The following is a 24,741-nucleotide window of genomic DNA, read 5'->3' on the forward strand; positions in this document are numbered from 1 at the left end:
ATCTAAATATGTATTGTCCTGGCACAATAGATTGTCAGTTATTTGTTATTCCTATAAATAAAGTTGAGCTCATCAACTACACATAATCACAACAGTCAGTACAGTAATATATAACAAAAATGAAATCTGTATAATTGTAACCCTACATTTTTATGCCCCCCCACTTCACTACCTTCCTCAGGTTAAAGAACTGAACCATTACCTGGAAGCTGAGAAGTCATGTCGGACAGATTTAGAGATGTATGTGGCTGTTCTGAATACTCAGAAATCAGTCTTGCAAGAAGATGCTGAGAAATTACGGAAGGAACTTCATGAAGGTAACTACATAACAGCAGTCAGTCTGACTTCTGCCTACGCTAAAGATTTGGAAAAGAATGTAGACAAAGCTTTTTCTCTTGGTTTCTTATCTTGACTTACTGACCAAATATTTTAAACACTAAAGGACTTGAAGTTTCTACCCAACAAATGATTCTAGTACTGTTCCATATATTTGCAGTGGGTGATCAACTTATTTTCACCAAAGAACTTGTACTAGGCTCTGATGGTATCACAGCCTTTTTCTGGTATCCCTGGGTAGAATTATTAGTAATAGTAATATGAGACAACAGATTGCATTCGTAATTTTGCTCATGATAAATTCCTATCATTCTTCAGCTTCTGGGAATTGAAATAACGTGTCCTAATTAAGAATATTATTGTTAGTAACTCATGCCTCTAACCCTAATATGTTTAAATTATTAAACTTAGATTAATTTTATTTTCTGCATAGAGTCCTAAGAGTTACTTTAATTCATAAGACTGTCTGAAGAAAAGTAAAATGATCAACTATTACAATCTAATTAAGGATAACACTTTTTGCTTCCTGAATAGTCTGCCATCTGTTAGACCAAGAGCGACAACAGCATAACCAACTGAAACATACGTGGCAGAGGGCCAATGACCAGTTCTTGGAGTCTCAGCGTTTGTTGATGAGGGATATGCAACGTATGGAAATCGTTCTGACCTCTGAACAGCTCCGACAAGTTGAAGAACTGAAGAAGAAGGATCAGGTTTCTTGTGTCTTCACTTTATTTATAGTGTGATATTGTTGAGTTAATATGGTATAATAGTTATTAAATGTACAATCTGTGGACAGGAGAACACGTCATTTTGGCTCTTAATTTAGGCTATACTTTGTGAAATGAATTAGTTACTCCTTCTAAGAAATTATTACAAGGTTCTGTCTAAGTTTCTGAAAAACTGATAGATACATACTGGCATACCGGTATACAGGTGTAGTTGTGTGGCAGTGCTGCCAAGTTCATTACATGGAAATGTAAGAGTGGCTAGAGATTAAGCTTGGAAGTCACCTCCAGTGTCCGAGGACTGGGTCAAGGAAATTGGAATGGCAAGTTTTGACTGCCTTGTATTTTTTCTAAACAGTGATTGGCCCCTGAATAAATTAAAAGGACTTTGTTGCAAGTGCTACTCGAAAGAAAGGTTAAATTTTCTTCTGAGGATTTTCTGTGTGCTTCAAGATCACAATTTTTTAAAAAAAAGTCCTTGATGTTTGTTATCTTGTATGGTTTCTTTGCATTTTTCAATGTGCCTAAGGCAGTTAATTTCATCTAGTTTTGTTCTGATTTCCATGCTTTTGTTAATGGAGTTGGGACCATTCAGTGTGTACAGGCATGTCGCTAGCAAGTTCCATAGGATAACCAGCTTAAACGGTTCTGGATTTTTACCTGTTGCATGGTTCTTGACATAAGAAGGGAAGTAAGCAAGCAATTCCTTTTGGAACAAAGCTCACTATGGATCCATGAATCAGCCACCAGGTATATCCTGCCACACTGAGCTAAAGTAGCTTTCTCTTGTAAAAATGATACTTGTTTTTCTCCCATCAGTATCCCTCCCAGTTACCTTCCCTCTGCAGTTTGATTTATTAGGGGAGTTCATGTGATGACCACCAAGTTCAAATTCCTGTGGAATAAGCCAGAAATGAATTCTGTTTAAACGCTTTTTTGTTTACAACTTGCTTCTAGGAAGACGATGAAAAGCAGCGACTTAACAAAGGGAAGAAACAGAAACAACAAGATCCAGATGATGAAACAAAAGTAGTATGCTCTCTAACCCATGAAGTATCCCTTATGCCGTTCCTTAATGAAGAGGTAAAACAAATCAGTAGTTCAAAACAACTTGTACAGTATGCATTTCCCAAGGTGTTCAGTAAGCACCCTTGATAAGTATGTGTTTGGTTATCCTCTGCTGGTTATAATTCCTACTAAACGATGACTATATTTGAATAGCATTTGTTTGAATAAATACTGAACTACAACTCTTCCAATGGATAAGCTTTTTAGAATGATAACTTTTTGTATTTTCAGTATAACAGAGCTGTATTACATTTTTAAAATTAGAAAGTGTGCATCAGAACCTGTACTTTTGACCAACCTCTGCCTAAGACCTCCTGCATTTAAAACCCAACAAAATTATGACATGTGAGATTTTCCTCTCTCTGCCATGCTAACTGGTACCTGGTGAATTTTATGCTAATTTTGTATCAATCAAATTTGTCTTTGGCCACAAACTAATCATTGGGACAGATCTTCAGCTGATGTAAAATGTCATGGCTCCATTAACTTCAGTTGAGCTACAACAGTTTTCCCAAGTTGAGGATCTGTTCCCGTGTGTTTAGCAGCCAAAGGGAAGCTGCTCTATCCAATCCAGAAGCTAGGACTCTGCACTGAAGTTTCGTTGCGTCTTTTCAAGCTGGGTATCCCAGTATTAAGTAGCCCCTGTTAGAACTGCCAAAGAAGAGAGAGACCATTGACAACAATCAGTTTTTTTGGTGTATACTGTGTAAATTATACTATTGCTGTGTATTTTGTGTAGAGTGAAATTATAATATTTGAAATTGCCTCAACTGTTCATTTGTGAAAAGCAAGTAAAACTGAATACACACCCTGAAATTTAGAAACAATATGAAACTTGACTAGTTGAAATGCATTTTTTCTTTAAGCGTTTCTTTAGTCTCTCTCTAATGAGTCTCTGACCATTCATTTTTTGGATGTGCAGCTCAGTAGGGACACATTTTTGTTTAAAAAAACCTTTGTTCCATGCTGTAAAAGCTTAAATGTAAGCCCTAAAAAATGGATTTGGGACTTTGCATGGCCTTGCACATGGTTTCAGAGAAACTAGGCCAGAGAATTTTGAGAGAGAGAGAGAGAGAGAGAGAGAGAGAGAGAGAGAATTAGTTTAATATACCTTTGCAGTGTTTAACAATCTGCTGATTTGATAACCATATACAAAATGTAAAATACACATCCCAAACTAGTCTAAAATGCAGACAGATGTTCCAGACCTTTCTGCTATGCAAAACACCCAGGGCTGTCATAATGAAGTCTCAAAATCATCTTTCTTTTTCAAATTGTCAGTAGTATTTGATAATTTGCATTTTTTTACATCACAGAAATATTGCTATACACCAGCAATGCAGTAGCCTTTTTTGCTGTTAACAAACTTGTTTTTAAAATAATTAAAAATAAACATATATAAAAATGTACTTTGAAGAATTGACTTTAAACTACAGAATTATCAAATTCACTTCGCCTTAAACCAAATTGTTATGGATAAACACTGTAGTGCACACATGGTTTGAGATCATTACTGTTCTCAGATTACTTGCAAGGCCTAGGTTTGATGTGATGAGATAAGGATAAAAAAAATTAAATTTGAATTTCCTTGTATTGGTCTGTCTAAAATTGAATGCGGGTCCTTAATCTGCTGTCCCCCTTGTGTGCTGGCTTGAATGCCTTTCTCTATTGGATGCTACAACGCATGGGTTCTAGAAGACTGTTTAGTAAGAGAAAGTGTCAGTGATTTTTTTTTTCAGTTTCTTCAAGTGGTGTAATGATTCCTTGGAAATTTGGTTGAGAAATCAACTATAACCTAATCATTGAGACTTAGCTTTATCCTACATCTTCCAATAAGAGTGCTAGCTTTCACAGTCTTTGTTTTATAGACTGTATGGCAGGCAATCAGCATTTGTGTGCCCCAATAAAGAATCTTGGGAACCAGTGAAAAGAACATTCAGTCTATGAACACTTAATTTTAATTTAATTCCCTGGTATACAGTATTTGCTACTGTTTGTTTGTTTGTTTGTTTGTTTGTTTTAAACAGCTACCTTTATTTAGCATTAGCAATCATGCCTGCTGGAATATCTTAAATATTTTATGCTCTGAGTAGAGCGTATAGCTTGCTTGGATATACACAGAAGGTAATGATTCCTGCAAATCAGTCATGTAATTCACACAATTTGATATACTTCAGCTGTAAGCTCTCTTCTATAGAACATTTTAATAGGCTTTACAAGTCATGGATCATTTGTGTGTGTGTGTGCACAAACTGTAGCATCAGTCTAGTTACCTTCTCTATCTTTTTAAAATGACATGTAACCTACACATAATTCCACCTCTTGATTACAGTGCAAACTATTTAGGCATGCTTTTGAGGCATGTCATCCTCCATCCATTTTAAGCATGTGTTGTGTTGCATTTCCTACAAAATGTAACATATAAAAAAGGAAGCTGCTATTTTTCAGGAAGTCTTAGACAAGCTTTAAATAATGAATCAATACATGCAAAAAAAAAGGCAGAATTAGACATTTTTTTAAATGTGTGAAATGTAAAATTATATCGAAGGTTTTCTGTCTTACGAGGGTCCTCGCAGAAAAAAAACTAAGGGTAAACAATAACTTTTATTAGTCAGTTTAAAGTGTTTTAGCTTTACTCCCTTGGATGATTATTCAAAATGGAATTTTTTTAAAACATTTAAAAAGAAAGATATTCTTAAACATCAATCAGTAAAACAAACCTTTGTCTGTTAGAAGTTCTCCAAAAACTTGCATATAGGGATGCAGTTTACTGTCAAACAGACTTTTTTCTCTTGAGCTTGTACAGCTACTGAAGAAAATGACTAGGAAAAAAACAGATGGAGCACAAGTCATTGATCAGAATTTGAGCCTTATCCAAGAGTGCTTTTTAGAGATTCTTTGTTTTAAAGATATATACCATGTTGCATTACAATTTTAAGAATACTACTGATTAATTTTGTGTTTAAAAATGTGGTGACAAAATGTTTTCCTCTAATAGTTGGTAATAACATTACGCTGATTTACATCCTGACCACTCCTGCCTAGTTTTATGTTAATGGCATGAGCAGAATACTTCACATCTTACAACACATGGACTGGAGTCACTACAACATAATTCAGGCTATGGCATATTTTGTTCCGTAATAGTAGTGCCTACCATGCCCATTTTATTTAAGAAGCTGTTTAGTTTCCATCAATAACTTCATTTCAAATTTGCATTAGAGCTAAAGCTTGCATGTTACAAATTCTGTTCAGATATAAATTCCTTTAATCAGAATTTGAATTAAATGACAGTGGTTAGTTCTACTTATTTACACAGTGCCTTATATTCACTTCTTCAAAATAGGACAGAATGAGGGTCACTCCATGGACAATTCTGAAAAATTACTGTTCTTTATCTGCACACGTGTACCTTTTGCCTTAAGGGTTACTAAATAAAAACCCAATTTAGATAGTACACTTTATACTGAACCCTGAATACTACCAAATGTCAGACTTTTACAGACTGTTAGAAGGAACAGGTTCCTCCATTTAGACAGCCCACCTGGCAATCCTAGAAAGAACTATTTCTGGAACAGACACCAAGAACACCTAGAAGAATTTAGACTGAATGATGATAAAAATAGTAAGACTCTGATTTTTCTATGCTATTTGCTTTACATCTCTAAATTAAAGCAGAAATCATCAAAATGTTGGAAAACATTTTTGAAAACAGGATTGTAATTCTAGGTTTTGTGATTAAGAGAATACATACACAGAGTCCCAACTCTAAGGAGTAGATCAGAGAATAAAGCTAACATGGCTTGTGGAGATTTTGGAATCATCAGTGCATGCACACATTTAATTCCACCCTTATTCAGTTTTGCAGTTTATTTTATGCATGCATATATTTATATACGTTGCAGTAGTTTAAGAAGAGAAGCATATTCTTTAATTAAAATCTCACAAAAATATTGAGCAAGGAGGACAAAGGGATATTTTGTATACGACCACTTTTTACAAGCAAAGGAAAAAAAACATACACCTGTTGTTATTATACAGTTGACTTTAGTTGATGATCTTTTCACAATAATTGTTTTAAATGTTAGTGGTGTTGATGTCAAACCCAGTTTTGCTCTAGAAAAGGAGATATTTGTGTTAGCTGGCAGTGGAATGTTGCTTTCATTAATAAGCAGAATTTTGTAAATAATCAATATGGTAGTATGTTTTGTAGCTTGTTCTTCACTGCTAAGGGAGCTGGCAGAGAAGTGCACTTCCTAGGAAAGTGGAGCTTTGTTAGCAGAACAACGTTGGGAAAACTCTGTAGCTACGTGTACCATTTTGGTTCTGAATCTTTACTCTTCACTCTTAATTTCAGCTGTCACAAATGTTCTCACCAAAGCTAATTTAAATCAGTAGCTATCATGTCGGATGTTTGGCACCCAGTATTCGATTTGTTTTGCCGTTACTTCCAGTGCAAAGACAGGAATTTGGCTTACCTTCTCTTTTTTTCAATTTTAGGTACATTTAAATAGCTCTCATGGATCAGTCCATTCATTAGACACCGACTTGTTGTTATCTTCTGGTGAATCTTTCAATAAATCAGACAATGATCTGTTTAAAGATGGACTTCGGAGAACACAGTCTACAGACAGCCTGGGGACATCGGGATCTTTACAGTCCAAAACTTTAGGATACAACCACAAAGCAAAGTCTGCTGGGAATCTGGATGAATCTGATTTTGGACCACTAGTTGGAGCAGATTCAGTGTCTGAGAACTTTGATACTGCCTCCCTTGGGTCTCTGCAAATGCCAAGTGGATTCATGTTAACCAAAGATCAGGAAAAAGCTATCAAAGCAATGACACCAGAACAAGAAGAGACTGCTTCCCTTCTCTCCAGCGTTACACAGGTTGTAGAGAGTGCTTATGTGTCTCCTAGTGGTTACCGCTTAGTTAGTGAGACAGAATGGAATCTGCTTCAGAAGGAGGTAAGTAGCCTGTCTTTTGTCTTCCCTTCTTTGTACAGCTTCTGTGTTCAGTGCTTCTGAATTGCTCTGGAGCCTTAGTAATTCAGCAGCTACAAAGGAACTGGAGAAGGAAATTGACGAGCTTCATGTGATCCTGGTTAGTTTCCATTTGAAGAGAGTTCTGTGCATCAGACGTGCTTGATGTAGATGGAGACTCCCCTGAGTAGGAACAGTCAGAATCCACTTTTTTTTTTTCATGAAACCCTGAAGTGTATTACACTTGGAATTTCTGCAGAGGGGATCTGATTTAGGATTCTGACTGTTGCTTCAAAGGTGGTTTTGACCCTGCAGTAAGGAAAAAGATATAGAGAAAAAATGACAAATGAAAAGAAGAGAAGAAAATATAAAGCAACTGTGAGATGTGGGAGAGGGGAGAGCCAAATGTGGTGCAAGACAGAATGAAGAAGTCTAACAGGAAACAGTGGTGGGCCTAACACTGATCCATTTATCCATCAAGGGTTATGCAGGAAACAAAGTTTAGAGGCGAGTGGACCAAAATGGTTGTAGCCAGTTAGGCAACAATATAATCAACTTCAGACATTTTTCAGGGACTTGCTCCTGTAAGGAACAGATTTCCCTGGACCCCATGCAGCAAATTGGAAATGGATACATTACAGTTCTAGTTAGTGTCACTGTGAGCTGACCAAGACAAGTCCCACTTTGGGGAGTTTTATCTGTCAGTTCCTTTAATAACTGTATATGGTGACAAATTTGAAGCCCAGGCTCGTTCTCCCGTCGAGGAATACAGTTGTGCTCAACAGCTATGCCCACCATCTCCACAGAGACTAAACGTAAAGGAAGGGGGAGCTAAGAAGAAACTCTAAAATGGAGGAAATGGGAGAGAATAAAGTGGAAGAAAGGAAGGTAAAAATGCAAGTACAAAAAGGGGAGAAGAAAAAGCAAGACCGAAGCAAACACAGGAGGAAAGATTGCTAGAAGTGAAGAGATGAATGCTGAAAGGAGGATAGGAAGAAAGAAACAGGCTGATGCAGTAGTGATTATTAGTTACACTGGTGATCCTGGTATCTCCCTGTGAGAATTACTGAGACAGTAGAAATCAGAAGGGCTATTCATAATGTGCTTTATTGTCTGTGTAGAGAGGTTCTCTTAAGCAATTATCTTTTCCTTTAACACCTAATCTGTGGTGTAGAAGGAGACCCTACATTATAATGATTTCATGGGTGAATCCAGTCTTCTATAGCCTTCTGAACATATTCTTGGTCCCTTGGCATTTGGATGACATTTTATATAGTCTACACTTCAGGCAGCTATGAATACAGCTCTGGGTGGGCGGTGAGGGCAGTGAGAAATACATATGAGATTCCAATTCACAGCACTGACTTGTTTGCTATTGCTTTGATAAAACACTAGTCTGAATCCCTAATAAAACCATTAAAATATAAAAGTGCCAACATAGGTCCATCTAGTTCAGTATCCTAGCTGACATTGGGCAGTAACAGGTGCAGCAGAGGAAAGTGACAGAAACCCCCCAATGAAAGCTGGTTGGTTGTCATAGCAAAAAGCGAGGAAAGTTATGGGGAGGTTGGGGCTGGGAGGAAATCACAAATCTACAAGAAAAATGACAAAAGTCTTGTATTCTTTTGGAAAAAATATTTATTTTGCAATTTTTTTTAAGCCATTCAGAAAATGGGACATTTTCCATACTTCACTTTGCTGGACATATATAGAGCCAAGCCTGTTAAAAAAAACATGAAGGAGCCTTGACTCAGGCCATGGCTACACTCACACTTTACAGCGCTGCAACTTTCGCGCTCAGGGGTGGAAACACACCCCCCTGAGCGCTGCAAGATACAGCGCTGTAAAGCGTCAGTGTAATCAGGGCGGCAGCCCTGGGAGCACAGCTCCCAGCGCTGCACGCTACACCCGTAAAGAATGTGGTTTACATGCAGCGCTGGGAGAGCTCTCTCCCAGCGCTGCCGCTCCGACTACACTCACCCTTTCCAAATGTAGCCATACCCTGATAGTGTTTTGCTGAGAGTTACAACGAAGTCAATGGGAAAGCTCCCATGAACTTCTTCAGTGTCAGGATGTTGTCTTGCTATGAAAGCACCTTAAAAATCATGGGGCCAGATCCTCACCTGGCGTAAACTGGTGTAGCTCCATCAAGGGTGCTATGCTAATTTACACCAGCTGGGAATCTTGCCTGTATTATTTTTTATGAAAAACTTGGAATTATGGAATCTGTTCATGGGGAAAGTTTCTTCCTGACCACAGGCTTATGCCCAGAAGGATAAGTGTTTACACTTCTTACAATTTCTGTAAAATAAAAAAAAAAATGGATATTCTTATCCATGTAAAAATTTAATTTTTTTAATCCTGCTAAGCTTTTGGCCTCAGTGCTACCTGGTGGAAGTGTGTTTCACAGGTTAACTATGCAAGTGTGTTTTTTTTAGTTGTCTCTTGTTTTTATTGACTACCCCTGATGTTATGTAAGAGTAAATCAGTGTTCCTATTTCATTCTCTACCATTCTTTATCAAGTATATCTCTTTCACATCCCCTCTTATTAGTCTCCTCTCTAAGCTTAACAGTCCCAGTCTTTGTGATCTCCATGTCGAAGTCTTTCCATCTCTAACCATTTAGATCACTTGTCTTTGGTTCCCTTCTGTTTATATTGATCTTTAGGTATAAAATAAATTAATCCTGCTGCTATGTGACTTCTGCTACTGTCTCTCTTCCAGAAATTTTCCATACCCATAGCTCTTATCTGCAGCAACACATGATTGCACAACATGAGTGAGTCTGTAGTTCATCAGACATCCTTTTTAAAGTCTTTATGGCAAGTAATAACTTTTGTGTCCTCCAGGTGCAGAATGCAGGAAACAAGCTGGGAAGACGCTGTGATATGTGTTCAAATTATGAGAAGCAGTTACAGGGAATCCAGATTCAGGAAGCTGAGACAAGAGATCAGGTGAGGGTTATTTTCCTGGGCTGTACAGAGATATTGCAACTGTAGAAACAGCCAAGAATGTAGCTATTAACTATATGCCATTTTATCTTATTTACTTTATTTTCAGGGATTTTAGTTGAGCTACTTCAAATTCTGGGATGCTCATGCCAATTTAGTGCTGTAATCCACTTTGCTGCAATTTGTGTATGAAATCATGCATGCCTGCATATGCATACCACTTAGATATTTGCCAAGTAGTATGCCAACATTACTTAGTACTACGTTATCATGCAATGAACGACCCTGTGTTCTACCAAAATGTAACAATGCATTATGCAGTCATCCTGATTGAAATATCCTTGTATTGATTTTTCGGACTGAACTGAATAATTCTTTAAGTGCTTTTCACTTTATAAATTCTATTGTATTTACTGACGCCATGAGAATTGCTGCAGAAAAGGCAAAAGTAGATGATATGTAATTTTTGTGCCAACAGCATAAAATAATTCTAAAGCATCTATAATGAGTCCCCCTTGTCTGTGCACTGAAGAATTTAAGACTTCAGCCCTTCCCTCTGACTTCATTTCAGGTCTGAATAAAACCCTTTAATAATTCTGAAGACTGGATCTTTTTCTTATCTTGAGCAGTAGAGATCCACTGGAATATATTTCATTATGGATCTAATCAATAGGGCATGCTGTTTTGCAGAAAAACAGCAAACAGCAAAGGAACTCTTGTGACTCTCAATTCTAAAATCAGAATGCTTTTACATTACATTTATGTTTTGGGGAACAGATTTGCCCTTTGGACGCAACCTTTCTTTAATCTTTTGGTCTAACCATGTAGGTGAAAAAGCTGCAGGTGATGCTAAGGCAGGCTAATGACCAGCTGGAAAAAACAATGAAAGATAAACAGGAGCTGGAAGATTACATGAAGCAAAGCAGTGAAGACTCCGCCACTCAGGTAAAAAAATAAAAAATAAAAAAGCTTCACTGTAGCAAAGAAGTAGATTCTTCAGAAGGAATGTTTTTGTATTCCAATTCTTAATTTTCAAATAGTTGTCTTAATTGTGATGATCTGTGCAGACTCCCTACTCTAGGAGATACTCAAATTAAAATGTCTAGGATTGCTTGTACTGCAGAGTACTGATGCCTTGTCAGGATGATCTTATACAAGCATCTGGCATATATCTGTATCTGCTCTGTTGTCCATATTAGATTTAATGTTACTTCTGTGAGTTCACTTAGTTATCGCTGACTTCTTTCTGTCAGCCCCGCTTGTTTCTGAAGCATTTTGTTAGTCCTTCTAAAGCCATGTTAATTCAACAGTCAGGTTGTATTTCACAAACTGGATGCCAAAAAGTCAGCTGTCACTTTCAGTTTACTTGCAAAATGAACTTGTTTTGTTACCAGATTTTGGACCATAAAATATATATTTCTTCTTTCAGCAAAGACTTTTTAATACATCAGTAAGATGAATCTGTTACAAGCTTATCAAATATTCTATTCAAGAGGGGGCTTGAGAGCCATTCCACTAGGGGTGTGGCTGCTTGTGTGTGTGTGTGTGTGTGTGTGTGTGTGTGTCTCTCTCTCTCTCTCTCAGAGAATCTTTTTTGGAGATACCTAGAAGTACCTTTTTAATAAGTAGTACTTTCTAAACTCTGGAGCACTGTGAGGAACAGGTGACCTAGCATTGGTCGCTTGCAAAAAAAATTTTTAGATGAGATCCTGGACCCAATGAGAAGCGTGTAAGTCTCTTAAAAGTAGGGAGTCATCGTAGAAGATCTAAAAAATAAGAACGTAGGGTTCTGTGCACCTAGCCTTTTCTAAATCTCTCCAGCTAGATTCACAGAGAAGCTTGGGCATGGTGATACTGGGCGTTGCCACATCTAACTTATAGGCGCCTAGATAGTCAGTGTGATTCACAAAGCCTGAGTTCAGCGCCTGAGCTCCCTACATAATGAATGGGGGGAGATGGACACCTCAGAATGGGATTCACAATAGCCAGCATGCTAGATAGCTCCTCCTCTAAGATAGCCAATGGGACATGCCAAGCCAAGGGATGTCTGCTAAGCCCCACCCCTCTCTTGGAGATAAGCACTTAAGTTTGAGGTAGAGGGGGATGCCTCCCTCTGTTTGGGATTCTTAGCTGCACACCCTCTCTTAGCATTAGATGCCTGTGCCGATTTTGCACAGAGGAGTACCCACGTGAGTACCCTAACCACCGAGCTAAAAGCTATGAGGGAGATTTTTCCCATCTCTTGGAAATTTTGTGTAAGCTTATCTGTGGGGCTTGATTCAGTAGGCAGGCTCTGAGCATGCTTACTCTATTGGGCCCCACAGGTGAGTTGGGCAGAGGAACACCTATCGTCCCCTAGTTTGTGCATCGCACTGGGCTTTGGTGTCCAGATGACTCAGAGACAGAAACATAGGCAAACATGGAGGTGCTGAGTGAGTTTAAGCACCTCTACAAGGCTCAGAGGCAGCTGAGCAAGAGTTTTTTGTGAATCCCAGTGAGGCCTGAGTCTGGGTTTTAGGAGCATAAATCATTTTGTGAATCTAGCCCATCATACCATTTAACCTTATCAGCACTAGACAGGTAGCTAATGCAATTGAGAAGGAGATACCCATTTAATGCTTATCTGTTTGGACAGGGAATGACTACAGTTGATCAGAATACACACCAGTCTCTTCTGAGTCTTACCGTGAGAACCTGAATTGGGAAGTTTCCAATCTGAAACCCCCCGTTTGTTATTTTGGCTCTATTTGTATAGCCCCAGCACAATCGGGACTTGGTCTCTGATGGACTCTTAGGTGCTATCACAATACAAATAGTAATAGTAATAAATAGTAAATAAGCCTCGTATTTATAGACTTTTCAAGTTTTTTTCTGTGCCTGTAATGTACAGTACTGTAAACTCAGGGCCACAGACCAGTTGATTTCTGTGGTACAATAATGGAGAAACAAAGTGTGCATAATTTTGGGTGCTACTTACCTGGAATCAATCAGATTTTTTTTGTGTTTTATCCTACTAATAAAATGACAACCAGTAGACAAAGTCTTCTGGGCATGGAATTAAATTTAGATAGTTTGTACTCTGGCTTTCAGTACAGTTCACTCTGTCTTTAAGGGAATATCAAATCTAAATAATGAGCACTTTTTCTTTACAAGCCATGGAATAAGATTTTATTTTATAGTCAGAATTATGAATCTGTTGTTTTATATTTCAAAAAGTACTGTATTTCCACTGAAAACATTAAAAAAAAAAAAGCATTATCTTTCTAACCTGGAAAAATCTGTTTTTTTTCTGCCTTAATTCTCTCTGAAGTTTCTACATTTAGGTATAATCAGAATTAACTACTATTTCGTTGTTCGTTTTCAGTAGAATTAATGTACTATTAGTAAAAAAAACCACATCCTAATTCTGTCTGTCTGAGTTAGAGTTAGACTTTCAAATAACGAGCTTGTGATCCACGAGCCAATAAAACAAAACCTGGTCTGAATGAATATAAAGCTGTAATATTTGAAATACATGTGAGGGGAATGAATGGATATTCAGTACTCTCTTGAAACCTGCTTAATCTGTTTCAGATACGTAATTATATCTTTTTGTTTTTGGTTTTTGGAAGATATCTTCACTTATTGTTAGATCTCAGGAGTCTGAGACCTTACTCAGTGAATTACAGCAGGCATTTTCCCAAGCAAAGAGAAGTGTTCAGGAGCAAATGGTAAAGAAACTTCACTTTTAAATACCTTTTCAATAATATTGTATGCTCAGTATTACTGATACACTATTTTTAAACATGTAAATGAAAATTAATGGGTGTGTTTGTTTATCTTGCTGTCTAACCATGTCAGCTGGGAGAAGACAGCCATGTATTTAACATAAGGATATTTATGAATCCTGTAGTGCTAAACCTGAAGCAGTTTGTAATGTCACAATCTGCACACTTCTCTCACCAAGGTCTCTTCCATACTTGCACAGACTATCCCCCCCACTGACATTTGTCTTCACCACCATTGCAAAAATCTGCTGTGGTTGAAGCTCTTCTGGGAGAAGTTCTGGCTGAGGAGTCTCTGGTCTCTCATTCTCCCCTGCACAGGAAAGCCCAGGAGTTTAGGTTTCTGATGTGGTGGAGCCAGGGGCCACCTCCTCATACTTGCCTTTTGGCTGATGAATGGATCTTGCTCCCTGTTGCTCTCAGCACTTGTAAGGAGGAAAGACCCACAACCCTGCAGCAGCATGGTGAAGCTTCTTTTCCAGAAAGAGACCAAATTTGGTCTTTAAATATAGCCGCCCTTTTGGTGTGTGTACATATATGTTTTAAAAAAAAATTGAAGTTGGAAAGTCAAGCACTTCAGAAGTTAGGAAATGCCAGAATTCAGGTTGCATGTGCAACCTTAATTTGGCCCCTTTATGTATATGCATTACAATAGTCTCTAATTACATGATCTCATACTACTTTTTCCACAGGACCCCAGCTTCCTTCAATGCACAGAATGGATGGTGCTCATTTAATAAGCAGCTGTTTAATATTTTGTGCACTCTTTGTTGTTCTGTGTGGTACCCGGCCTTATTTACTGCACACTATTCACACCCTGCTCTGAAGGTAAAAATAATAATTTCCTCCTGGGCTTTTCTATGACGCTAATCACTTACAGGATCCGAGTGCTTCACGGACATTAAAGAATTTATTTTCACAACACTCCTGATGAAGGAGTATTAGCCCAGTTTTACAGATGGGAAACTGTGACACAGAGATGAAGATCCAAAAATTCCACCAACTTTCAATGCCCAATCTGAGATGCCTAAGGCCCCTTTTTTTTTTTCCTTCAGAGCATAGGATTATATGTCACTTTATATGTTTGATCAAGCTGCTATAACATCACAGTTACAGCTGTGAGTGCTCATCACCTGTGCAGATCAGATTCTAGGGTTTCAGGTCAGACACCAAGAAATTGAAGAACGCATTCGTGCCCACCTGTGAAAACTTTGGCATAAGACGTGCGTGGCTCACATAGGAAGTCTGTGACAGAGGAAGGGATAGAACCAAATTCCACAGGGCATCATTCAGATGCCTTAACCATGAGACCATACTCCCTCTTCATGCAGTCCCCTGCCTCAATCCTACCCAGCTTCCTCAGCAAATGAAGCAGAGGTCTTCCAGATGAGTCTCCTTTGCTAACAACCCTGATTTATCTCCAGAGCAATGAATGAGACAGGGATCCTGTAAGAGAAACATTGTATATTTTCATGTAACTAGATGGTATCATAATTTGGCCCACTTGTGCATATGCACTGAGGTTGCACAGGCAACCGACATTCTAACATTTCCTACCTTTTGAGTGCTTGGCTTTGCAACTTGATTGTTCTTCTAATATATAACTTCCTGTTTTTTTAAAAAAGCAATGAAATAGCAATTTTCATCGTGTGGCATCATTGCCACGCAACATATTCAAAGACGGAACTTGGTCTCAGTTATCTATATAATTAATTAGGTAGACAGAAAAAAAAATAAACACAACACACGTGCCACACACACCACCTTGTCCACTGGCTACAAGAAAATTGGAAGATACATAAAGGGGCTGTATGTATGGCCTGCTCTTTTACTTCTGACTGACTGCAGTAAAGCTGTTACATTTAATTTAGTTTATCTTTTATGTAGGCAATTGGTAAGTGTTAATCTTTGTGGGTCTTTTGGTTTTACTTTTTACTAGTACTGGAATAACCAAGGCTAACCAGGGGGAGTTGGTCCATACTGCCATCCTCCTTCACAGACACTATAAATTTTGCCCTGGGTTCCACTAGCTTTGAAAGCACTGTGACAGATTGGCTGTGAATAGACCCAAGCATAATTATAATTTTGCATTTTCTCCTTATATTGGAGGCTGTCCTGGTGCAGTCAAGGGAGCAGGTCTCAGAAGAGTTGGTGAGACTACAAAAAGATAATGAAAGCCTTCAGGGAAAGCATAGCTTGCATGTGTCTTTACAGCAAGCTGAAGATTTCAATCTGCCAGAATCCATGGAGGTAAAATTTTGAAATGATTGATCAGAATATTTAAATGAACAAAGTATAACAGTAGAACTAAGTGGAAGAAGTTACATACTGGTCTGGTAAAACTGCAGAAACAACCGGATTCTAAATTTAAGGTCTTGACTCTGCAAGGCGTTGTGTGGGGTGGCAGAGGGGTGCACAGATTAGTTCTGTTTCATCCCAAGTGTGAGAAGTGGCTTTGTGTAGGAGCAATGAAGGTTAAGAACTGGCGTAATCCTTCGTACTGAGCTATAGTAAATCTCAGCACCCCTACATGTCCACTTCCTTACACTCAAGCATAGCAGGTAAATAGTGGATTGATGCATGAAGAGAATTAATGTGTGTGAAGAGAGAGAGATTTTGCAAGTTCTTAATTTACCAGGCAAATTTTGTTGTACTTCTTTCAAACCTTTTTGGGGACAGGCCTGAGATGCTGAGACAGAGCAAAAAAAATACTGGTAATTTGACTTTCTATTGGTGACTGGTATCAGTGTACATTGCTGTCTATGTATGTGAAAATGTTGTAACTGAAATTTCTTGCTAATCTTCAATTCAGGAACTCCGTGAGCTGGTATTAAAATATCGTGAGGACATCATTAGTGTACGGACTGCAGCAGATCACCTTGAAGAAAAACTGAAGGCAGAAATTTTATTCTTAAAAGAACAGATTCAAGCTGAACAGTGTCTAAAGGAAAATTTAGAAGAAACTCTACAGCTGGAAATAGAAAATTGCAAAGAAGAAATAGGTGAGAAGAGGCAAAATAATCTAGAAAGTGAAACCTGTGTTGGAAAACAGATTCTGGAGGACTTGTTTTGGGGTAACTTAAATCAAATGTATCCACATTATCATCAGAAGAAGTCCAGTGTCCCATTTGACATGTTTTTATAAAACACACAAAAATAGTAGAGCAGTCAATTAATCGCCGTTAACTCACACGATTAACTCAAAAAATTAATCACATTTAAAAAAATTAATCACGATTCATGCACTCTTAAACAATAGAATACCAATTGAAATGTATTAAATACTTTGGATATTTTTCTACATTTTCAAATATATCAATTTCAGTTAAACAGAATACAGAGTGTACAGTGCTCACTTTATATTATTTTTATTACAAACATTTGCACTGTAAAAATGATAAACAGAAGAAACAGTATTTTTCAGTTCACCTCATACAAGTACCATAGTGCAATGAAAGTGCAACTTACAAATGTAGATTTTGTTTGTTTGTTTGTTACATACCTGTACTCAAAAACAAAACAACGTAAAACTTTGGAGCCTACAAGTCCACTCAGTCCTACTTCTTATTCAGCCAATCGCTAAGACAATCAAGTGTGTTTACATTTACGGGAGATAAAACTGCCGGTTTATTTACAATGTCACCTGAAATTGAGAACAGGCATTTGCATGGCACACTTGTAGCCAGCATTTCAGGTGATGTTGTAAACAAGAAGCAGGCAGCATTATCTCCTGCAAATGTAAACAGACTTGTTTGTCTGAGTCACAGGCTGAGCAAGAAGTGGAACTGAGTGGACTTGTAGGCTCTAAAGTTTTTTACATTGTTTTATTTTTGAATGCAGTTATTTTTTGTACTTAATTCTACATTTGTAAGTTCAACTTTCATGATAAAGAGATTGTATTACAGTACTTGTATGAGGTGAATTGAAAAATACTATTTTTGTTTTTTACAACACAAATATTTGTAATCAAAAATACAATGTGAGCACTGTACACTTTGTATTCTGTGTTGTAATTGAAATCAGTATATTTGAAAATGTAGAAAACGTCCAAAAACATTTAAATAAATGGAATTTTATTATAGTTTAACAGTGTGATTAATCGAGTGATAAATAGCAATTAATTTTTTTACTCGCTTGGCAGCCCTAAAAAATAGCTTTTATTTATAACAGTTTTGAGAGTCAGACTGCATTTGACAAATTGTGCATCTGAATATAATCCTAAATCCACAAGAAGACACAGTTTCTGTGGTGAAATATGGCCAAACATGCCTTTTGATATAGCATGTAACTCAATATTAAAAGCAAAAGTGTAAATGAAAAAAAGGAGATAAAATGGAATTCTTACCAAGTTTTAAGGGTGAAATTACTGTTTGCTGTCTAATTTAGTGCTGTTTTTTTAGATTGATATCTTTGTTTTGTTGACTTTGACACAGATATCAGTAACAATTCCTCGGCCTGTGCTTATGCAGGAGGTCAGACTATAATGTCAGAAGGAACCATTGTGATATCTGTAAATGTGACTCTAAGGAAGACATGAGAGATGTATTGGAATAGTTCACCGTGAAGTTTTTTTGTTGGGGAATACTATTAGCAGGGATTGGTTTTAGTGGGAGATGCTTGTTCTATCTCATTATTGCTGAAACCTAGCCTCTTTTACTTAACCCTCAAAAAACAGAGCATCAGCCCTCTGCTAGAGTGGAAGCAGAATCTTGCAGCTAGATGAGTAAAAATGAGAAGACGACGATGATGTTGATGAAAAGAATAAAACAGTTATGTTTAAGTGAATAAGTGCATTTTAAAAATGTGATTAGGGTGCAGGTAACTTACAGAAATAAACCCAAAACATAGAAGGAGAGAAGTAATTGTTTATATTGATATAGCATCCAAAGTGTGTTCATGCAGGTCCCCTTGCTGGAGCCTTTTTGGTGTAAGTCGAAATGTAGGTACAGGGAAAAAGGTGCAACACAACATTTTTGCTTAGTGTGAGATTAGTTTTGCCAGCCTTGCCTTCCCTGCTGTTGGAGAGGTTAAAAGCTTCCCTAAGGCGTAGCACATAAAAATGAAATGGTTTCTTTCTCCTCAAATGTTTAAAAAGTAAAGGGGATCAGAGGACAGTTCTATACCATACTAAAATTCAATTAACACAATAGGCACCTGAGTAATCAGATGGGAAGTGGTATGTGCTACTCCAGAAGAGCAGGAAGTAACTTGGGCGTCTTGGAGACACTTAGCCCTGTTTTTAGGGCCTGTTCCCTTTTCCTAAGTGTTCAAGTGGGCATGACTTTTCTTTTTCTTTTTTTTAAATGTTGCAATTCAGTTTCCCTCCTTAATCCATAGCTCTTGCGGCATCAAGATTCCTTTCTGTCAACTAAAATTTAGCATTTGTTCTTAATCTCAGAAATCCTTCTCCTGGTGCTAACATGATAAAAATAATGAACTGTGCTTGATGCCCATTAGAGATGCATGTAACCTGCACTGACTGTTACATCAGGTACATATTTAAGTCCCTCTCTTGACCCATTGTCACAGTCAGTGTAACTCACACGTACAGTTCTATCCAGGACTCTGCATTATTAACATGTTTACTTATTTCAAGGCTCTAGTCAGGACATTTAAATAAAGTGTGTACAAGAGACAGCATAGCAGACCAATGTTACAAAACAAAGCTCTAAGTCTTCAGAAAAAGCACACATTTTTGCAAATTCACAATAAGTTAACTTCATAATGTTAATAGTGCCTTAATAACAGTGCTACATGCTCTGGGACACCAAAGTTTAACCAGGGAGGGGGTGTCACTCCCCGACCCTTCTGTGTGTTCCAAACACAATAGTGATGGGTGTGGCACAAGAATATGGATAAAATAGGTTGGGCTGAGGAGAAGCTGATTGCCCCTGCCTCTGTTAACCACCCAGTGACCATAGGGCTATGTTGGCAGCTGCCTTAAAGGAGATCATTTACCTACCAGAGGAAGATTGCCATGATCATAAGCTATAGAGAGATGAGAGTTATAAGGGGGGAAATGGTAACTCCCAGAGTGAATGAAGAGAAATCTTCAGAACTCATCCTTGCTGGGATCTGTTGGATTACACATTAGCCTTGCAGAAAACTCTGGCTGGAGGTAAACCATTCCATATAGTAAAAAGATCTTCAGATACATTTACCATGATACAACATTTAGATGCTTTTTTTTTTTTAAATGGGTTGATGAAAGTGAAGTGTACAATCTGGCAAAGCTAGTGCCTTGATGAACTGAAAAGTTTGTTTTTCCTCTGTTCTGCAGCTTCCATTTCTAGCCTAAAAGCTGAATTGGAAAGAGTAAAAGTGGAAAAGGAACAGGTAAGAGTTCAGTCTGAAGATCATTTAAGAATTTTGCAAACTTAAATGTAGAAAATTTAACCTGATGATAGGGGCAGGAGGGAGAATCCCAACAAGGTGATTCATTCCTGTTCTTCTAGAATCTCTGTGTCAATATCAACCCCTTTCATGTTAGAGAAAATAAACTAACTTTCCTTGCTGGCTCTGCTTAGTTGTTAGTAACCAAAATATGTATTTTGTAAAATGACTCTGAATGAGGACATTATCTGACAAGTCACTCATGTCTAGGAAGATACAAGCAAGATAGTTTGGAATTATTTCCACTACATGCGTCTGCTGAAGTGGGTATTCACCCACAAAAGCTTGTGCTCCAATATGTCTGTTAGTCTATAAGGTGCCACAGGACTCTTTGTTGCTTTTTACAGATCCAGACTAATATGACTACCCCCCTGATACTTACCATGTTGTGGCCTTCATGTCACTGTAGCTGTGAAGTAATAGAGAATTTACTTCCTTCCATAAAAAGGAAGGAGTGCTTATTCTGTGTAGGAGAATTTTCTGACCACAGTGTACATTGCCAGATTGTTGCAAGTTGAGAACTTGTATGTTTCTGGATTTTGAAGAGCAGCACTGTCATTTGAAAGGAACAAATAAATAGACGGTTTGGAACTCTGAAAGACAGAATTATAACATGGGAAACAGTGCAAGTTTTTTGCAACCTTAACAGAGGCTCTCCTAATGCTTAAAATTGTATATACTTTTTATACTAGTGTTATTTGCTACAGGCATTTCCTTCAGTTTCAGGAAAGAAAGGGGTGATGGCATGTTTATCTTGGGGTTTCTCTACAAAGGCAGTTACACTGATCTTTCTATGTAATGTTTTGAATGCCAAGCATCTGTGGAACAAGAAAATTTTAGAGAGTTTCAAGTAATTGATTTTCTCTGATTTCACAGTTGGAGTACACCTTGCAGGAAAAACAGCAGCAGCTGGAGAGTCTTCAGGAAATGAAAAACACTCTTGAAGAACAGCTAAAGAAGGAGACCACTGCCAAGGTAACTGTTATGATGGTGGCTCTGTATGAAAGCAAGTTTTGAATTTGTACAGACACTTGGGTTTTGTCAAGCATAGTGTTCTGAAAGCGCACACTGCTGGTCAAAATGGGTATTGCTAATAGTAAGGATAAAACAGAAAGAGAAGAGTGGATCTCAGGAGATGCCCTGACTATGCAAGTCTCCCCAGGGAAGTTGTTGAAAGCTCTGTTCCCAGACATTGTAAAACTGGATTAACCAGTTTGGGTCCCCTGAGACTCTGAATATTTGACATTTCAGTGGTCACTGTGGGGAACAGTACTGCATTGGCAGATGAATTAATTAATTCTGGTCTGATTTTTATACCACTTTGATCAAAACCCAGACAAAAAATACAGTAATCTACCTGTGAGAGAATCATGATCCTCCATTTACTATCTGATTTAATTGTCAGAAACTTCCAGTTCCACTTGGAGACCTGTGGAAATAAGGTGCTAGGGAAGGGCTTTTTCCTACATTAATGAATTAATCGTCACCATCCCCATACTCTTGGAAACTGGGTAGTAACCCTTTTTTCCCATATAGGGAAACTGAGGCATGGAGCGGGTCCAACTTCAGGCAGAAAGACTGGAATATACCCAGATCACCTGATTCCCAGACCCATGCTTAATCAGAAGTCTATCCATGCCCCTTTTGTAAATAGTTTAAGCACAACATCAATAACTTGTCTCTTTCCAGACTAACCTTGAGCAGTTGATGTTTGAAGAAAAGAACAAAGCTCAGCGACTGCAGACTGAATTAGATGTCAGTGAGCAAGTACAGAGAGACTTTGTAAAGCTTTCTCAAACCCTTCAGGTAAGAGATGTGCAATCAGTCTATCCCAAGTATGATGTTTGTTCATGCCCATACGTATTCTGTCACCTCTGTAGTTGGGGTGCGCTGTGACATAAAAACTGGGACCACAAACCAACGCATAGTATTGTGAGCAGTAAAGAATTATTAGTCTAAGCCAGGAATCCAACTTGTTTTAGCGCCTTGCTGGGCTCTTATTTAGCCTGGATCTGACTGCCTGCCCCGCAACTCCCTCCCAGCAGCCAGTAGGGAGTTAGTGCATTAAATGGAGTTGTACAGAACCACACACATAATAGCTCCATGATTTCCTAACATTGCAGAGACCACCTCATGATGTTTCCTCAGTGTATAATTTAGTCATAGTGATTCATCATGATGTAAATATTCAAGTGCAATATCAGGAATTTGCACTAATCGCTCCTGGGCTGTGTATTTGCTGTTCTTTAAGCTGTAGCACATGATAGTTTTTTATCCCTATCACTGAGTCCTGTGTTTGATCCTAAAAGGAAGAAGCTATAGTTGGGCTCAAGAGATCACAAGTCAGCAGAAGGAAGAGATTTTAATACTTATGGATTTTTGGGTAATCTTTCATGCAATGGAGTGTGGTTCATTTTGCATTGCAGTTTCTTATCCATCCAGCCAGATCTCTCATCAGGGGTATACTAAGGTTCAGTCCTGTATCCTTTAACTTTTTGTACCAACTGTTCAGTAAAGAGTCGCTCAGAAATATAAATTGTAATTCACATTTCCTAGTTTAGCTAGTAAACAAAATCAAGAATCTTTGCGTACCCAGTAAAAGAACTCAGCGTGTTGCTTGCTGGAGGTGGTCCCTATTAATGGACAGAGTGGGTTGTTAACTCTTTCTCCTACTTGTTTCTGTAGTACTACGCAGTACAAATATGAGACAATTAAGCTAACATCCTCTGTAAAACTGCTTTTTGCTTGCTGTCGTCCTCTTACAAATCGATGTACTGCTTTGAAACTGCATTGGCTCAGTTTCCATAGTGAAAATTTACACAGTTCTTGTCTCAAAATATTCATGTGGCTCCAAAGAGCAATGGTAAAAGGTAGTTGCTGTTACTATGTCACTTGCCACTGTTTTCCTGATTCCAGCTTTATTTGTAAGGTTAGGTTTGTCAGAGGCTTCTGCCTGTGTTTCCTGTGGCTGGACAGTCTTTGTCATGTCACTCCAGTCCCACAGCTATTAGCCTCTTCTGTAGGAATGAGCATGCCCACAGTCAGACATACAGAACGATGGGTAGAATAACTGGTCAGTGTTTTATGTGCTGGCTCCACTGTGTAATACAAACCTTGCTGTATAATGTATGAGGATTTTAGTTTCTCCTTGATAGCTGGCAAGAGTTATTTCCTTTCTTCTCCTTGCCCCTGGGGGTCTGGATGCACTTCTTTTTTCTGTGGACTGATGAGTTCAGTACAAGCTCTGGAGAAAACAGGCCATGTCTGTGGCTGATTATTGTATATCTAAATCAACTAGCCACTAGTTGCCTGAAGTTCTTGATGCTAAGAACCATGATCTTAATGCTAAGACGTCTTGATAACAGGTAGCCCTGAATCCAAATTCCAGAGAGTAATTTGATATGCAGAAAACATATTAAATATTAAAAATGGTCAAGGCAGGGGTCTGATAGATGTCCTTATGTATTTATTTGGTGGGAGGGATAGCTCAGTGGTCTGAGCATTGCCTGCTAAACCCAGGTTGTGATTTCAATCCTTGAGGGGGCCATCTAGGGATCTGGGGCAAAATCGGTACTTGGTCCTGCTAGTGAAGGCAGGGGGCTGGACTCAGTGACCTTTCAGGGTTGCTTCCAGTTCTATGAGAGAGAGACAGACCTGTGTGTGTGTGTGTGTGTGTGTGTGTATACACACACACACACACACACCCCTTAATTATTTAATAGCTCATTAGTTACACTAGCTTGGGATCACAAGGCCTAGCCTAAAGACCAGTAAAACCTTATTCAGAGAATAAACACATTTATTGATTTAATTAATAAATAATAGGGGTTAGTTATCCGCTTGCTTGCTTTATACTCAATTAGAAGGCCTAGAGCTGCTGCCATAATTAACTTCCCTATTTTCACTCTACATAAGAGCAACCATACTGGGTTAGACCAAAGGTCCATCTAGCCCAGTGTCCTGTCTACTGACAGTGGCCAGTACCAGGTGCTCCAGAGGGAATGAACAGAATAGGTAATCATCAAGTGATCCATTCCTTGTCACCCATTCCCAGCTTCTGGCAAACAGAGGTTAGGAGGTTAGGGATAGCATCCCTGCCCATCCTGGCTAATAGACATTGATGGACCTATCCTCCATGAATTTATCTAATTCTTTTTTGAATCCTGTTACAGTCTTGGCCTTCCACAACATCCTCTGGCAAGGAGTTCCACAAGTTGATTGTGCGTTGTATAGAAAATATACTTCCTTTTGTTTGTTTTAAACCTGCTGCCTATTAATGTCATTTGGTGACCCCTAGTCCTTGTGTTACAAGGAATAAATAACACTTCCTTATTTACTTTCTCCACCCTAGTCATGATTTTATAGACCTCTGTCATAACCCCCCTTAGTTATCTTTTTTCCAAGCTCAAAAGTCCCAGTCTTCTTAATCTCTCCTCATATGGCAGCTATTCCATACCCCTAATCATTTTTGTTGCTCTTTTCTGAATCTTTTCCTATTCCAACATATCTTTTTTGGGA

The 24,741-nt window shown here is 38.2% G+C and overlaps 1 protein-coding gene across 6 annotated transcripts in view; it reads left to right on the forward strand.

Moving 5' to 3' along the window:
* Positions 1-24,741, forward strand: part of RABEP1 (rabaptin, RAB GTPase binding effector protein 1) — a 79,170-nt gene that overhangs the window by 50,884 nt on the left and 3,545 nt on the right. For all 6 annotated transcript variants that reach the window (XM_050929397.1, XM_050929398.1, XM_050929399.1 and 3 more), the window contains 12 exons: positions 182-317; positions 871-1,049; positions 2,022-2,147; positions 6,633-7,100; positions 9,965-10,069; positions 10,895-11,011; positions 13,678-13,776; positions 15,940-16,080; positions 16,643-16,832; positions 20,111-20,166; positions 21,100-21,198; positions 21,913-22,029. In XM_050929397.1, the coding sequence (XP_050785354.1) occupies positions 182-317; positions 871-1,049; positions 2,022-2,147; positions 6,633-7,100; positions 9,965-10,069; positions 10,895-11,011; positions 13,678-13,776; positions 15,940-16,080; positions 16,643-16,832; positions 20,111-20,166; positions 21,100-21,198; positions 21,913-22,029 (1,833 nt within the window). The remainder of the gene's footprint in view (positions 1-181; positions 318-870; positions 1,050-2,021; positions 2,148-6,632; positions 7,101-9,964; positions 10,070-10,894; positions 11,012-13,677; positions 13,777-15,939; positions 16,081-16,642; positions 16,833-20,110; positions 20,167-21,099; positions 21,199-21,912; positions 22,030-24,741) is intronic.

Source organism: Gopherus flavomarginatus, chromosome 19 (assembly GCF_025201925.1).
Source record: "Gopherus flavomarginatus isolate rGopFla2 chromosome 19, rGopFla2.mat.asm, whole genome shotgun sequence".
NCBI lineage: Eukaryota > Metazoa > Chordata > Testudines > Testudinidae > Gopherus > Gopherus flavomarginatus.